This window comes from Maniola jurtina, chromosome 5 (assembly GCF_905333055.1).
Source record: "Maniola jurtina chromosome 5, ilManJurt1.1, whole genome shotgun sequence".
NCBI lineage: Eukaryota > Metazoa > Arthropoda > Insecta > Lepidoptera > Nymphalidae > Maniola > Maniola jurtina.
In genome coordinates, this window is record NC_060033.1 from 4319686 (window position 1) to 4338201 (window position 18516).

At 35.2% G+C, this 18516-nt stretch overlaps 1 protein-coding gene across 1 annotated transcript in view; it reads left to right on the top strand.

The window, feature by feature from the left end:
• Positions 1 to 3496: 3496 nt before the first annotated feature.
• The window catches only part of LOC123865688 (protein wingless-like), a 78987-nt gene continuing 63967 nt past the window's right edge, over positions 3497 to 18516 (top strand). The window contains exon 1 of the mRNA XM_045906891.1: positions 3497 to 3916. Coding sequence (XP_045762847.1) covers positions 3849 to 3916 — 68 coding nt within the window. The 5' untranslated portion in view covers positions 3497 to 3848. The remainder of the gene's footprint in view (positions 3917 to 18516) is intronic.

Here is an 18516-nt window from a genome sequence, read left to right on the forward strand (position 1 = left end):
TAAAAACTGTCATTTTTATCAAATAAAAGAATTTACGAGTTTAAAAAGTGTAGTATATACTTACAACAACAATTCCTGAAAGGCCGGCAACGCATTGGCGGTTCCTCTGGTACCGCAAATATTCATGGGTGGCGGTAATCACTTAACATCAGGTGACCCGCCTGCTCGTTTACACGCTATTTTTGTTAAAAAAATACAAATGCAAAATGGAATATACATACATATAATATATGGTACCTATACTTACTCGTAGTTAATTAGTTGAACTTGATTTCAACGGTTGTTGCTGTTGGGCGTATTTTTTAATTACTTTAGCAATTTTAATTACTTAAGCATGAGTAAACATTAAAATAATATTTTCCTGAAGCACTATAAAAAGTAGAATTTGCAAAAATAAATATGTACTTATAAAAAACATTAACATAACAATTTTTTTATGATCATTTCGAAATCTCAGTGTGCAACGATCTCAATAATCGGTCGGTCCGTTTGATCTGTTGCAATTACAGTTTTACAGCGACCATAAACACGGGAACAGAATGCCAGGTAAGCCCTATTGTTGCCTTTTATCCCGCGCCCTTTGCTAAATCCCTGACTCTTATTTACATCAGCTAAATGCTGAATTTTCAACTAATCTACCTACCAACACGATATTGTAGAGCCAAAGTATCTACTTATATGAAACTTTAACAGGGCTCTCTCCGTCACTCGTTTCATACAATCGTAGTTCCAATTTCATTTGAATATTAAGCAACCAAGTCCATGAAATTTTGCAAACATATTCTAGAAACTAATATCTGTGTCTGTGGTGTTTTAGATTTTTCTAAAAATATGTAGTTTTAAAATTACAGGGGTTCAAAGATTTGTATGAAAATTTTTTAAGACCGCGTAACTTTGAAACCGAATATTTTAACAGAAATCTGGAAAACCAGACATAGATATTAGTTTCTAGAATATGCCTGCAAAATTTCATGGACTTTGGTTGCTTAATATTCAAATGAAATTGGAACTACGATTGTATGAAACGAGTGACGGAGAGAGCCGTCTTAAGCATTCAGCGTTTTAGCGACTTTACTAAAGATCGATTGTGGTACATCGATCGATGTTTATTAATGCTGCTTCGCGTTTGATTTGAACGTGGTATCGAAATGAATGATGCCAGAGTAGCAAAGCTGGTGGTTAATGTTAGGTAAGGGTTAAATAACAATTACTTACTTTGATCACAAGATGCGACTGCCGTATGCCGGTAAAGGTCGATTCAAACCAATTGCGTATGCAGCACGTACACGTGACACGTGCGTAGTGACGCGCATGAATCCATAGACGTAACTGCACACATTACGTCTACGTGAACGTCCACGCCACGCAAGCGGTGTGCTATGTTTCATACAGTTCCATACATTACAACGCAATGGTACGCGCTACGTCTACGCTTACGCAGCCTGTGTGAACGAGCTCTAAGGACTGGTCTCTACCGGAGACAATCCTTAACCGAAAATAATATGCGGGGCCGAGTCAAAAGCTTCCCAAAAGCGATGATACTGAAAATATAATATATCGTGTACGATGAGCTTTAGTACTACTGCAAAATGCAATTATACTTTTTATTTCAATAAAAGATAATATAAGATTCACAATTGTTCGTTGTGATAGGATACGATTTGAAATTAGTTTTTTCTCCATTTTGTATCGGAATTAAAGCGAGACGCGTAAAGAATTTTGTAATTTTACCTGTAAACCGTCGTTGTTGGGAACTTGGGCTTTCGCTTGCGCATGGGGAGGTAAAAAGCACAATGTTTTGCCTATCAGTACAAAATTATAAATAGCAGACTGGTACTGCACACAAGTAAATAAGCCGGATCTTTGACGCATCTAGCTTGTCGATTTCACCAACTTTGCTTATAGAAAGACTGATAAAATATTTCATGCTAACTTTAACAGCTTCATAGAATACAATTTTTGTTCGCAATGACCCTACTGTCAACTTAGTACATATTATGATAAGTCGTTGTACCTATTAGCTAAATTCGCGTTAGAAAGGTTACACTGGTGCCTCAGGTAGTTAACGTTAACGTATTTGTGTGACTGTAATGACTAACGACTCTTAAAATAGGTTATCAATGTGCTTTTATTGCGATTCTCAATGGACATCGCAGACAGGTCCGGTTAAACAAGTAAATATATCAACGTTTACCATATCTTCAACTTAATGCAAATCTATAGTTACCACTTTAACAAAAGTAACACACAAAACGCTTGCAATCTCGTCTCTACCACTTTGTAATACGGACTATCTAGTCCAGAGATATGTTAACTAAGATTAAATTATTATTTATGAGATCGCTTGACCACTTAAGTATCGTATTTTGCTGATTTCCTTAATAAATAAAATTATTTAAACTCCACGCTCACTGTTCCCTTTAATCTTCTTTCGATCAAGTAATCGACTTCAATGTGATAGTCATATTTTCGCATAAACCCTCTTTTTGTAGGCTTAAGCTTACAATTGATAGCCTGTGGATATATTCATACTACTTTAAAAGTAAGTAAGTTAGTGCCATATGAGAAGAAAAAAAAAAGAAAAAAAAGTACTTAAGTTAAATTAGGTAGGTTCTTATTCTTTTTTTTATTATTATCTGTTTTTCTATACTTCGTTGCTAAGACTACGAGTGTAGTAAGTAATTTAGGAAAATTATTTACAAAAGGCTTTAAACGGCCAGCATCCACAGCCGTAAATAAATTTAAAAAAAAAACATAAGTAGGTTTGCAGCTATAGTGCGTTTCATCGAATAGTACCTATGGCGTTATGTTGGCTCCCCTGTCAGTCCAAGTCATTGGCACAAAATATATCGTGCCAATATCAAAGACACAGATTTTGTTTATTTTCATTTGATTTTCCTGAATGAATGAAATGAAAATAAACAAAATCTGCGTCTTCTCATGCCAATATGGTGCCAACGACCACCCAACAGACAGGGGAGCCAACACAACGCCATAGGTACTATCCGATGAAACGCACTATACGTTACGTTTGATATTGCATATTTCATATATCCAGATGCGTAAAATAATTAAAAAAAAATGATATTGCATCTGGTTGAGCTCGAAAGAGCTAGAGCCCTAGAGAGTTGAAAAAAAAATGCATCTTGTTCCTTCGGTCAATCTTTCATACAGTGTGGAAATAATAATAATTATTGAATAGGTAACTAGGTAGGCAATTAAATTGTGCTGAAATTTTGAATTTGGCTGAACAAATGAAAATAGCCGTGGTATTCAGTTTGAGTAAAGCTGTTTGCATAACGTCAACTTTTGTTTAGGCTGTTCAACGGACATGTCCTTTTTCAAAAAAAGCTTAGCTCGAGGTAAGGGCATTGAAGGATGAACTAGTGCAGTGTATTGCATTTACACGCCCTCCAGTTCGACCCTTCCCCTTACGGCAAATCCTATGGAATACTTACAAACGACTTAGAACAAGCCAGTCTGGTTTTGTATTTCAAACCGCGCGGGCCGCAGGCGCGTTGATAATACACGTTAGGCTAAAAGTCTTTCGAATTTCAAAAAAAGAATAGGTACCCTTCTTTAAAAAAAATCCCGCTTTTCAATTACGTCACGCATCTTTAATTTTTTTTAACCCGAAAAACTTTTGGAAAAGTTTGTTTTGAAGTTTGATTTTTATTTTTCAAAGAATTATTATTTGTGTTTTGTTTTTGTTCAGTTATGTGGTAACTTGATTCTTTTTTCAAAATGGTTTTCATATTTTGGTTGTTGTTTTACTCGGTGTTGTGAAGTGTTTCTTTTGGGGTGAATTTGGAGTTTTTTTAATGCTTTTTTGGACCTTTTAAAGCAAAATGAAGCTTTTTTGGAAAGTTTTGTGCACTCTACTGGTCCTGGTGGACGCCGTCATGGGTAACTGGTGGTAAGTAAACAACTTATACTCGAAGGTACCTACTTAAATATGTATTAGTATGTATTGAAGTAAGTATTTACTTTATTTCCAAAGCGAACATCTTTAAATAACTATCCTCCGTTATAATTTACAGTTAGGTAATATACCTATTTCCAATAGTTAGGTAAGATTTTATTACTAATTATCTAGATGTTATCTAGCTACTTAGATACAATAATTAAACCAAATGAAACTTTAAGATAAAAAAATTTTATAAAATATATGCCTACCTACTTTTGGACGAAAATATGGTCTTTTTATTATCTGCTTACCTAGGTAGGTAGCTTCATACGTAAAAACTTCCGCTCTACATTTTATAAAAGTTCAACGCATGAAGTGAGAGCTTCTTGAAGTAAAAAACTACAAGAGATCTCTAGACAAAAATAGCTACAAACTTTTTGGGTTACCTATAAATATCTTAGTTGCTTTAATGTAAATAGTAAATTGTTTACATTGACCATGTTTGGTTTGCATTTGGTGAAAAACAAAAATATACAATTTATCGCACTTGCACAATTAGGTAGGTACTTAATGCAACTTTTAAGAAAATCAAATTATTATAATCTCACCATATGTTAGGGTTCCGTTCCTGAAGGGTACCAACGTGACCCTATATACAGCCTCCGCTGTCCGTCCGTCCGTCCGACTGTCTGTCAGCGAGTTGTATCTCGTTAACCGTAATAGGTACAGAGTTGAAATTTTCAAAGAATGTGTGGGTATTTGCCGCTACCTATATTTTATACAATATATGTATAGTACAACAGTTAAAAAAAATGTTTTTATTCATTTTTATTTATTATTTATTAATAAATGGCCGTATTTTTTTATTGCATTGCTTAGAAGTTTGATTTTTTTACAGCTCCAAGGGACCATAGACTTAAATACATATTTAATACTAGCTGTGCCCGCGACTTCGTTCGCGTGGAATAGTGACTTTTCGCGCTTTATATAGCCACGGACGCTCAGGCGCGAGGCGCCGTGATTCTTTAAATTGACATAACTTTTTTATTTATGAACCGATTGACATGAAATAAACACTAAATCCTAAGTGAAGCTTACTACAATATATTAGTGAAAACCGTATCTAAATCGAATAAGCCGTTTCTGAGATTAGCGTGCACAAACACACAGACAAACAGACAAACAGACAAACAGACAAACAGACAAACAGACAAACAGACAAAAAAAAATTAATTACAATTTCGGGTTCGGCATCGATATAATAACAACCCCTGCTACTTTTTTTTTAGATATTTCCATTGTACAGACACCACTTTTCTACAATTTTATTATTATTTAATATTAATATCAGTTAATTTCAACTTGATATATTGATACGCGTTTATGAGAAAGAAGGGTCTTGAAAAACGGACGGACAAAGAAGGAATCCTTTAGGGCTTTCTTTCTAACCAACTTCCACTAAATGTGGAGGTTCTCAATTCGGTACGTTTTTAACAATTTTGAGGTACGGATCCCTAAAAATATAAACGGTAGCTGTCATGTCGGCTATGATGACATAGATTTGTTTAATCTAGCATCAGCTAATCTCAGCGATGTAATGCTTATGAAAGCGAAAGCAGATAAGACATAAAGTAGGTACGAGTAGGTAAGTGCACAGTGCACACCTAGTTTGCGTAAACTGAACACGACAAGTAAACTAAGACACAAGTGTAAATTAAAAATTTATAACACCCCCGACAAGTGAAGGTTACAGTAACTAGAAAATAGCTGATAACTTTCAAACGGCTGAACCGATTTTCTTGGATTATAGCTAAGAACACTCACGATCAAGCCACCTTTTAAACAAAAAAAAAACTAAATTAAAATCGGTTCATTCGTTTAGGCGCTACGATGCCACAGACAGATACACAGATACACACGTCAAACTTATAACACCCCTCTTTTTGGGTCGGGGGTTAAAAATATGAAAAGTGTTGATAATTTCAAATTACTTCAACAACCAAACAGATCAAGTTCGGGCATCAGTTAGAGGACAGAGTAAAATTCCGTCTAGGAAGTTATGTAGGTACCTACCTACTTATAAGTTTGAGATTCACCACTGGTCTATACCTAGATTATAGTCGTAACCACTTCGAGAATAATTAAGTACACCTAGTTTAATAAGGCTAAGAATAGGCATCCAATTGAAATTGTTTTTAGGGTTCCGTACCTCAAAAGGAAAAACGGAACCCTTAAAGGATCACTTTGTTGTCTATCTGTCTGTCTGACTGTCTGTCAAGAAACTTCCCATTGACCTAGAATCATGAAATTTGTTAGGTAGGTCTTATAGCACAAGTACAGGAATGAATCTGAAAACCGCGAATTTCTGGTTACATACATCATTTAAAAAAAAAAAAATTAAAATTTCTTAATTTTCAAAATAAGATAACTATAGCAAGTGGGGTATCATATTATGAAAGGGCTTTACCTGTACATCTTAAAACAGATTTTTATTTATATTTTTGTATAATAGTTTTTGATTTATCGAGCAAAATGTTGGAAAAATTACCCGAGTACGGAACCCTCAGTGCGCGAGTCTGACTCGCACTTGGTCGGTTTATTTTTTATTTTTTGTAAATGCATTAAAACAAATCTGATTTGGCTGCATAGCTTATATCACATGAGCAAAATCTGTCTGTACAATGCACATGTCCCAGAAAGAGCCTCGATAGCTCTACCGTTGAGGAGTGGATTGAATTCCCAAAGGTCGGGGCTCAAACCCCACCCCTTGCACTATTGTCGTACCCACTCCTGGCACAAGCTTTACGCTTAATTGGCGGGGAAAGGGAAAAGTATTAGTCATGTTTACCATGGCTAATATTCTTTAAAAAAAAAAACAATGATTTCGATTTCACATTTCTACGGACAGTTTCGGGTCGCCTAAGCTAGTGGAGTTAGGTACATTCTCCGTAGCATGTCCGAGGCGCACGCTCAAAGGGATGTCATTCCTGTTCGGTTTACACAAGCTTGCATTGTTTAAAACAATTCTTGTCTAAACACTAAGGTTAACTTTCAACTTCTCCAAATGGTCACGTCCTGTTGATTTACACTAACACATATTTTCATAATGCGCAGTTTCTCTTGATTTTCTTGGCGTAGCCTCAGGAGAAATACTCTATCATACAACGAGCTTTTTTGAATAAAATTTGTAGTTAGTGATACTAGTATCTACACTAGGTCCTTACAAAATAGGTATATCATAATATCTAATACGTACTTATTTAATGTAAAAAATCGGTCAAGTGCAAGTCGGAATCGATTTTTTTTTTTTTTAATTTTAATGGCGACCATTTTGAAATTATAGCTAGAATAGCGGCAACAAACACATCCTATGAATGAAACTTAGTCGCTTTTTAAAGATTCTGTTGGATTTTCTGAAAATCCTTTCTTAGCCTCACCTACGCTCTAGAGGGAAACTAGGTACTATATGGAAAATCTCAAGTTTATAGAGCCTGTTATTTGAGCTTTACGTTGTCTGTCAGTCAGTAGATTAAAATATGTAGAGGTAATAGAATCAATAGATTAAAATTGTTGTACATCGAGAGCAAGGTTCAAGGTTCACCAACCCTCTTAAAATATTTTAACGCAATTTTCGGTATTCACTCATAGATGTACTACTATGTCAACCTTTGATGTCCAACGATTTCCGCGCGCTGTAAAATTATTTATACACGCCAGCACAGCACTAGCACAAAATAGCTTTCCCCTTTTGTTACTATTTTGTAAACAACGCAACTTGAAAGTAAGTTTAAATATAAGGCGCAACATGTGGGCGGTGAAACGATTAAAATCGCAGGTGGTTTCTTGTTAGGTTTAACTTTCTGCCATCTTTTAACTAAAAAGATGTTAAGTGAAAAAAGTATATTTTGGAGTTATCGCCAGAAAATGTGAGATTTTTCAAAAAACTACTTAGTGTTTCTAAATTCAAATTTAATTTTTTTTTAAAGAATATCAGCCATGTTAAATGACTAATATTCCCCTTTCCTCTCCAACTAAGCGTCAGGCTTGTGCTAGGAGTAGGTACGACAATAGTGCAACGGGCGGGATTTGAACCGTCGACCTTTCGCTTTTCAGTCCACTCCTTTACCGGTTGAGCTATTGAGGCTCTAAATTCAAATTCAAAATCAAAATATTATTATTCAATTAGACTTTTACAAGTACCTACTTTTGAATCGTCAAAAGCATCTACCACTGGTTCGGAATAAGAATGCTATGCTACGTGGTAACTAAAAACCTTCATCCTACATACACTCTGTTTTAGACACATTTAGTTTTGAAACCCCTAAATTTTTTTTTGCACTTAAAGGATTTTTTAATTAGAGGGCGGCAGCTTTACGCATAGGACCTTGTAATTAGATTGTTCAAACAATGATATTTTAATGAGTTAAAGTAGTCATGATGAAAAACTCATGTCTTCTCAACTGAAACTTCTCATGATGGTCGAGGTTTGTTGACTGGTCGCAACCGTAGCCTGCCAAAAGTAACAACGAAATTAGCTCCAACTGGATCTTGTACCTTGCTCAGCGTATATATCAATTTACGTTGACTGACGTTTTGCGCATTTCCGTCTAATTAGATTAATTTAAGTATATTTTTAGATGTAAATAATTTCGGTAAACCGCACGTTAGAAGCGTACCTAATATGAGCTAGGTCTAGATAAAAGTGAATCGTCTCTATGAGCTAGGTCTTTATAAGAGTGAGACATATTTGCAGAAGCCCTTGGAGCTTTAGTTTTAGTTGGCACCCTTTGCTAACACCTGACCATGCCGTTCTAGCAGTCATAGCTTTTAAAATAAGCTTACGCCTGTACGACATGCAGTTAGTTATAAAATGCTCAATCGATTCCATTCGGTCGCCCGAGCCAATCTCTGAGGATGGAATTGTAACTTGTTAAAGTTACAATCTAAAAAGTCTGTTGTCTGCTAAAAAAACAATTGCTGGGCTGATAGGAGAAATGGATGTCCAGCCTGATGTGATCGTATAAAATAAATTAAGTGTCAAATAAAGCGCGTCGTGTCATGCACACTTTGATCTCGGTTTAGCTACTCTTGAGTGGTTTTTAAATTATGTCGTTGTGTCCTAAAATATGGTCTAATTAGTGTGCAAGGTGCGCGAAACGACGTTGTCATGTCCTGAATGTGTACTTAGGGGCATCGCACACATAACCAAAATGCAGCAGCAATGCGAGGCGCGCGCGGTTTTTCACGAGGAACACCTATTTTCCACTCTACCGGTTGTTTTTGTTTTTGACTTGGTTTGCCGTATGATAGGCCAGAAAGCTGAAGTCTGGTAGCAGCTAAGTCTAGCCGGCTAAAACTACTTAGATACCCGTAAAAAAAGAGACTGCACCTAAGTTTAACCAACTGATACCGGCCGTAACTAGTCGTAGCTAGTTAAAACTAGGCGTAACCTTGTAGCAGCCATGCAGCGTATGATAACTGATAAATGAAATGCCGCTACAATTATTACGTTGTATTACATGAACAATTATTATTTACTAGCCGATGCCCGCGACTTCGCCCGCGTGGATTTAGGTTTTTTGAAATCCCGTAGGAACTCTTTGATTTTCCGGGATAAAAAGTAGCGTATGTGCTAATCCAGGATATTATCTATCTCCATTATAAATTTCAGCCAAATCCGTCCAGTAGTTTTTGCGTGAAGGAGTAACAAACATACACACACACACACACACACACACATACAAACTTTCGCCTTTATAATATTAGTGTGACAATATATGCCTTGGTTATAATTAAAACTGTGGTAGGAAAACGAGGGCCGGAGCTTGATGCTAGACCGAGGTGTTGCGGTCTTGATGATCTGAAGTGAAATGGTTGAATGCGCTGCCCGGGGTTATTTTGAATCGTTCCGAATTCAAATTGTGTTCTCTAAGTGACAGCTGCAAAGTGTGTTGCTTTCTTCGCAGCTGCCGGTCTTAAAAGAGGCTGCATGCCTCTACAACCTCACTTCGGGTTTTAGTCGTAAATATTATGTGGAATGAGTGTGACAAAGCTATAACATTCTCCTTCGCTTTAGCTTAGACTTTTGATAAGACTAAGCTGGCTTGCATCACGAGCGTGCCTCGACCAGCCTTGGAGCAGCCTTGACTTTATAGTGAGCGATGCACTTTACAAATGTTACGGAGGTATTAATTTTTTTTTCTAAAGTGATTTCAAATCTGTTTTTAACCGACTTCCAAAAAAGGAGGAGGTTCTCAATTCGTCGGAAATGATTGATGAATTTTTTTAAAATGATAAAATGACTTATTTGTTTTATTCAGTTACACAATAATATGATTGATATACCTAAATGTGTACTTACTGAATTAAACAGTATTGAAATATTCCTGCATAGGCAATAATACCTCTTCAGTTGTATCTGTTGCATTCCATAATGTAATTTTGATTGTAAATTAAGCTACTTGTCAGGGCTGGCATGTCCATGTGGGACAAAAGTCCCATAAAATTAAGATTTAAAAAAATGATTCATAAAACAAGTCTCTTTATGGAAAGATAATCACATTATTTATAATAATCTGAATTAATCTGAGAACAAATTTGAGCTAAAATATATTAAAGGATAATGAATGATGTGTCAAGTGGAGTGCGATATGCGTCCGCGCAGCGCCCTTTGATCTCCACGGAGCTACTTATTCTTCGAGCAGTGTATTCTAATTACGGGAAATTGTGTCGTTGTTTCCTAAAATATTGTTCTAATTAACGCACAAGTTGTGCGAAACGCCGCTGTTTGAGGATTGAATGACTGGTTTCACGAAATTGTTACGAAAATATTAGCTGTTTTCCATTGATGTTGGAAGAGCCGTGGTATTTTCTTATCATAAAATTCAATACCAGAACTATCATTTTGGGTATAAATGTTACTATTTCAGGGAAACAAGATTTGGTGAGCATTAATCCATTTTGGGAGGCAAAAAGAATATAAATACAACACGTACAATTATTCTGATGAGTGTATACCTAATTATTTTGGAACTTAAAACGTTGTTCTTTAGGCACCCGGTACAGAGTGGGTTTATTTTATTTGAACATACTTATATCATATTTTACTTGGTGCTTAGTCTTAGGGTCTAAAAGTTATTTTGGTGAGCATTTAAATTGTACCCTTTTCTAATCTGCAAACCGAAGGAGTTAAATACGAATTAGATTTTGAAATTAACCAATTCCTGTATATAGTTAATTAGGTATTTAATATGTAATAATATTATGTCGTTAGATATTATACAAAATGTGCTAGTAAATAATAAAAAATTACATTTCATTTAATATGCTATGACTGTAGTAATGTGGTAATAGGTAGGTAGGTAATATACTCGTAGTAATAACGTAAAGGTAATTTTTTGTAATTTCGCACCTGTTTGAGAGAGGTGTGTGCTTTGGTACCAACATATCAATAAACAAAAAAGAATATTACGCACTATGTTTTTCATATTAAAGTTAACGCCCACTGTGCCGCCTCTTGGCCAAAATTCGATTTTAATTAACCGGTTGCAATGCCCTTTGCGAATAATGAACAAGAGCTTAACGACGGGTTTATAAATTGAGGTTTTGCAATGATCTCGTAAAATTCAAAACGTATAGCAACGGTTTTATTGTGTTGTTGCGTATTTAGTCGAAAAGAAGGCTACATTATTTTAGCTGGGTTCAAATTAAAAGCGGCAAATAAGGAACAGTCAGAACAGTCTTTTTGCGTGGTAGCGCAGTCGTTGTAAACGCGCCTCAACCGAGGCAAATGCGCAAAGATCATCCATCGATCAAGGCAGCGCCACCGCCGTGGGGTTTTCAGACACCACACTGACTGCACCTGAGCTCCGGCCTAAGAAAAGCTTCACGAGGCTGCTGTGTTACGCGACAGGTCGAGATGGCAATCGGGGTATGAGGCAGGGGGGACGCCCCGCACGTCACCCGCGCTATCCCGCACCATATTATCGCAAGGGCTGTGCGGGGGTGCGGGGCGTCCCTACCCTGATTGCCTTCTCGACCTGTCGCGTACTATAGATAGTTAGATACCCAAGTCAGGACCCACATATCCACAATAATATTTTTTTTTGCGAAAGTAATAGTTCTTAGGTAGGTAGGTACATACAATACCTATTTATTTTAAAACTGCGAAAGTGTGTCTGTCTGTCTGCTAGCTTTTCATGGCCCATCCGTTTAACCTATTTTGACCTTTGGAACGGGGATAGCTTGCATCCCAGGGATGGACATAGGCAATTTCTGTCCCGGAAAACCAAATCTAAATCCTAACGAAGTCGCAGGCATCATCTAGTTTTAGAAATAAAAGAATTATGTAGGTATGTACCTACCTACAAAAATGCAGTCTATCTCATAATTATCTGCTTTTTTACACAAAAAGTAATTAATATTTCAGAGATTTTTCTATTAGGTACCTACTTTAAACTATTTAAAAAGTTTCTAGGTCAACGTTAATTTAAAAAAAAAATATCAGTGTTCTAAAATTAAAAAAAAATATATATATATCGGTGCTCTACCTAAAACATAAACTTGTTAGTTGTTACTACATAACTCGCAGGGTGTACAAGACTTTGGTTGGACTACATGGTTGAACTTATAAAAACATGGCCGGCTTAGGAAATAACATTGACACGGTGTTGAAGTTCTAAGTAAAATGATTCGCTATTCGACACACTCCGTTTGGAGCAAACGGAGCGTTTGCCCACATCTGTTCCCCCTAGTCTCTAGCTGAATACAAAGAAATCGTATCAAAACTCCTCAATAGCTCAAAAGTTAAGCCGGTGGACTTAAATCTAAAAGATGGTGGTTCCAATCCCATCCATTGCCATACGGCACAAGTTTTACGCTAAGAGGAGAAAAAACCGGTCTCCGGTTCCTTACCATCTATCGTACAAGGATTTTAATTTTTAAAATTTTCATGGTGACCATTTTGAAATTTTTATTATATTTTTTTGTTATAGCGGCAATAGATTTACATATTCTGTGAAAATTTCAACTCTCTACCTATTACAGTTCACGAGAAACAGCCCGGTGACAGACAGATAGACTGCCGTGGTTAAGTAATATTGCCCTTTGGCACCGTTCGGGAACGGAACCCTAAAAAATAAATATAAGATTTTCCTTAGTACGTACAATTAAAAGATGCTTAGAAATAACTATGAGCTTACAAAAAAGTTGATTCAATACTTTAAAAAGTTGAATAGGAAACACCCACAATGAAGCGAATGATTTTAATTTATTGCGGTAGAGTACGCCTATCTTGATTGTTATCACATCGAACGCTATTCAATTAGTCTTGATGCTTTTAATTTGTCTAATTTGTGAAGAGCGGTGAAGTTAGGTTAATTATGTGCCTCAGGAAGATAGTTCCTTTTAAAACGTTTAACGGGGCGGTCTCCGTTTTCGTCGATACTAAAATGGAAATAAGTTCGGAACGCGTGAATCGAAAAATTTGAAATTGATACATAATATTTTTCATTATATCCCCTACGATTGGGTCAGATGAAAACATGATTGGACAAACTTTTCTCGATAGAAAAAAATTCAGAAGTTTGGTCTAAAACCTTAGACTTTTGGAATTTTCTCTTAAATGACAAAGCTCTCAAACGTTTCATCTCAACTAGAACAACTTTACTAATGCTAACACCCCGTACCTCTCGTAAAAACTTTTAAACGTATTTTTTCAATACAATAACTGACTGCTGTTGCTGAATTAGTAAAAATCTGTTTTATATGTACAGGTTAAGCCCTTTCATACGATACCCCACTTGGTATAGTTATCTAGTTTTGAAAAATGAAAATACTAATTATTTGTTCATGAACACATTTTTTTTTGTGATGTAACTACAAATTCACGGTTTTCGATTTTTTTTGTTAACTTACCTACCTACACGTAGGTAGGTAGGTCTAGGTACCTATCTGCAAAATTTCATAAGTCTAGGTTAACGAGAAGTACCCTATAGGTTTTCTACAGACAGACAACGAAGTAATCCTATAAGTGTTCATTTTTTCCTTTTATTAAGTAGATCATTGGTAAGTAGGTAGTTAGTTTATCTGGGTTAGAGTAATAAATAATCATACTCTATTGAAATATCTACTTAGATACCTACCTACTACGTCGAAGGAAGTTACGTATTCACTAAACCAGTCCTAACCAGTCATCACTTAATATGAATTACTCAGGGGAATATTCATCAGTTTTCTGGTTGAGTTTGTTTGAATACAAATCAAGCTTCCCATTTAATTTCCCATGTCACGGTGATGCGATGTCATAACACAAAAACTGATCCGTGATCCATCAGAATTGCGACGGACGAATAAAGCTGATTGCATACTGCGAGATGATCCGCAGCAAGAGAAAGAAACGCAAGAGCTACATGCAACGCGTTTTTCAGCACTGAAAATCCTAATGACTTCAGCAAAGGTCTGCACTTCGGTAAGCGAGTTGCGTGCGACTTTTGCGGCCGTGAGCAATCACCTTAAGATCACGTTCGGAAATGAAAATTTTCTTGAATAGTGCGGGAAATCCCTTATCGATGATTTTTGTCTAAAGCTCAATCTAAATTATAATTTATGGGGAATTATCATAGGTTATTTTTTTCTGTTTTATCATCATTTCAGAACAGTAGTAATTCAGATTTTGAATTAATAATCATGAGCGAGATCTAGTTATTCTAGTTATTATAAGACTAAAAATTTTACTTTTATAAAATTCCACACAATAGATATAAAAAAGGTAATCAAAAATATCGGTCATAGCGATAAAAATAGTACGCGAGTACAAAATACAGAATGTTTTAAAAATAGCATTATACCTACTTAACACACCACTTATTATTAATAGGGATCGCCAAAATAAACCACTCGTTCTCAACCATAACAATCCTAGAACAAAAATCCCTTGTGCAGTATAAATGGAGCTTGGATATTAAACAGGTGCACTGTTACAATTATTAGGCAACTTTGTAAAAAAATACAGAAACTTATACATGAGACTGTCAAACATGATAAATAGTTTCCTACATTATTGAAATGATTGAAACAAATAGGCACACTGTATGTCATATTACCAGACTGAAAATTACCTAAAACTTATAATATTATGTATCATTTTGGTGGATCGAATCTACTAAGCATTTCTAACCGATAGTATCACGATCGTTTTAGTTTTAGGACGCATACGACTTAATCAATCATGGATATCGATTTAATATGATAATCATACACTGTACACATCGAGGGTTTGCAACAGAGGCACGATACACCAAAATTTGGAGCCAGCCTAAAGTGTTTAATATCATCAGATCACGTCAATTTTACCGCAAGATCCATTTTAAGGTCAATTTGGTCTAGATATATGAAGTAAAAATAAACTTACTTTAGTGGCATTACAGCTAGGTGGTTGCAAGCAAGGGATACTGGCCAAGTTTTTTTTAATAAAAACAACAATATGTCTCTCATTTATGTGTAGGTGAAAAAAGTCATAAAGTTTATAACTACGCGCACAGATTTAAGAGGGCTCACTCCGTCACTCGTTTCATACAATCGTAGTTCCAATTTCATTTGAATATTAAGCAACCAAAGTCCATGAAATTTTGCAGACATATTCTAGAAACTAATATCTATGTCTGTAGTTTTCTAGATTTCTGTTAAAATATTCGGTTTCAAAGTTACGCGGTCTTAAAAAATTTCATACAAATCTTTGAGCCCCTGTAATTTTAAAACTACATATTTATAAAAAAATCTAAAAGACCACAGACACAGATATTAGTTTCTAGAATATGTCTGCAAAATTTCATGGACTTTGGTTGCTTAATATTCAAATGAAACTGGAACTACGATTGTATGAAACGAGTGACGGAGAGAGCCCTGTTAAGCAATTAAATTTTAAACTAACAAATAAGTACTATTACTATTTTATGTCTTAGAACTATAACATTTATTAAAATGCATTAAAGACTACATTAGTACGCTAGGAATCCGAAATACAATCGCGTTGCTTAACAACTACCCTATTCCTCATTATTAGAATAATAACCATATTAGGTTGGGGAGTTTAAAAGCACATGTGTCCTCAGGACATCTTGGCCAGATTGCGTCGAATTCAATTTTGCGAAGTAATATTTCACACAAAGCACGACGGATAAAATCATTTATAAAGGCGTCACAAAACATTTACATTATAGCTGCCAGGTTAGGGTTGACTCCTTGTATCTTCATTACAGTATTGGAAGCGTTGTAAAATCAATTTTAATATTTATAGATGTGTATTGTTAAAGTAAATATGCCAAAGGAATTGGGAACTCACCGCATTATTTATTGATGAAAGAAAACAATTTTGTGATTAATGGAGGGGATTACCACTGCGACCTAAAGACAGTATTATAATGTACGCATTAATACATAATGCAATTTTAATAAAATAATTTCTAAACTCTAAAGAATTGAAGATGTTATTTTATGAAAGTTACGACCTACTAAAATAAAACTACACTTGTAATTATTTATTACAGCCTAACCATTAATTCTCTACCTGTACAGTTAACAACATTCTCTATTAAGCATAGAAAAACTAAAAAATCAAGGGTAAGGTAAAAAAAGTATTAATATTACATAGGTAAATATTTTTAGCTAGATGAAATGTTAAGTATAATAATCTCATTGTGTGACAACCCTGAATACACCCGGGGGCTAGTGCACACGGTTGGCTAATTTGGTGATGTTGTACAAGTCTCACTCTTTACCCTGTCTATTACGATATTGGACTTTCGTAGTGATGGCTGTGTTAAAATATGTCATGACGTTTTATCGATTTCATCCATACATCCATCAGCCTGTAAGCGTCTACTGCTGGACATAGGCCTTTCCAAGAGCGCGCCACCAAACACGGTCTTCCGCCTTCCTCATCCACCCGCTCCCCGCCACCTTCTATGTTTTCTGTGTTTTCATTTTCTATGTTTAGCCCTTAAAGTGATTTTAAGTTTTATTAAAGAAAAGTAGATCCTTTATCGAATGATGCATTAAATAGGTAATATAATTGATGAAGGTACAATTCGATGCGCTTATCATATAGGTGCAAGATATGCCTAGTACAGCAGGTAGGCTCTGTACTAGGCATATCTTGCACGTATCTACTGATTATAGTTATAGCCGTGTGTGTCTTGGATATTATTAACATCTGATCATAAATTTGATGTTAAAATTAAGTGGTTAACATTACCGTACCCTGAAAGGAATCTGGTTAGCCTTTCACGAGTGCGGAGGGCAAATGGCAATTACCTACTCGGTTTTAATAAAACGGTAACTTGATTTGAGATTTTTATGAAATTATTGCAATTTAAAAAGAACGCTAAATATTTGACTTTATATACATATATCGCTTTTGGTTACCGCTCTCGCTACCGATCGTACATAATATTTAACATATTTGGTACAGGTATTATATTTAAATATGTACTTAATAGGAAGTAATGAGTGTGATAATATTATGTATTTAAAAAATAAAATAAAAATGCTTTGTATGTACCGATGCATCCAATAATGTAATCTTACGCATCCTAAAAATGTGTTTTGGACATTATTATTAATTCGTAAACGTTATTTATTTAATTATATGAGGTAGATTTGAATGGATTTCACTGAAAGTATTTTGTGTACCTACTATGTAATAAATTTATTTTTATGTAGCTACTGAAGTACCTATTTGATTTTCATGTAAACATACAAGCTTTGCTGTATGTAATATAAGTATTCTCTAAAGTACCGGCTTCTGATTGTTACATCTTATTTAAACTGAAATCGAACTAACTTTTAAAGTTGGTTTAAAATAAAACTATATCGTAGGCACTACGCACGGAACAGCCACACACATCACTAGCCCTATGAATATTTAACTCACCCCTTTCGGCGTGTTTATTTATTGGCCGTATATTTCATAGCCCCGGGTGAAATGCAGGCGATACAGCTGGGGTAAATATGCAACAGTAAGGGCGAACTCATATTAGACAATAATAAAATTATAATTCTTTGTTTTCAAGTTTGCTTGTTTAAAAATTTATCTATGCGAGTAAAATTCGATGGTAAAAAATAGTCTCTTAAGAGGCATGACACGGGTCTGCCCGCGAAATTCAAATTTTACTTGGTTTTTCGCAATTTGTAAACTAATACGACAAAGTAGGCTTATGGTATTTTAATTCCGCAGTATCATCTTCACTGGTTTACATAAAAATCTTTACTTGAAAGTGTTCAGTTTAAGATCAAGTTCAAGATCATTTTAAGATACTTAGTGCTTACATGTACCTATAATAATAATAATTAAAAAAAAATTATAGCGTCATAGGTAAGTATGTTACAGCAATGCACATATAGTCATATATTTTTTTTTTGTCTGTCTGTTATGCGTTCGCGCATCGTCCAACCTTTTGAGTTGAAACTTTGTACAGTTGTTGATAAAGGTTTTTACACGCCAGTTTATATATACGATACCAAACTGTCTATCTACGTAGGTATAATAAATAAGCGTCTAACCTAGAAGTTGCATTGCAAGTACAACGCAAGCCGAATAGTTTAAATCAGTA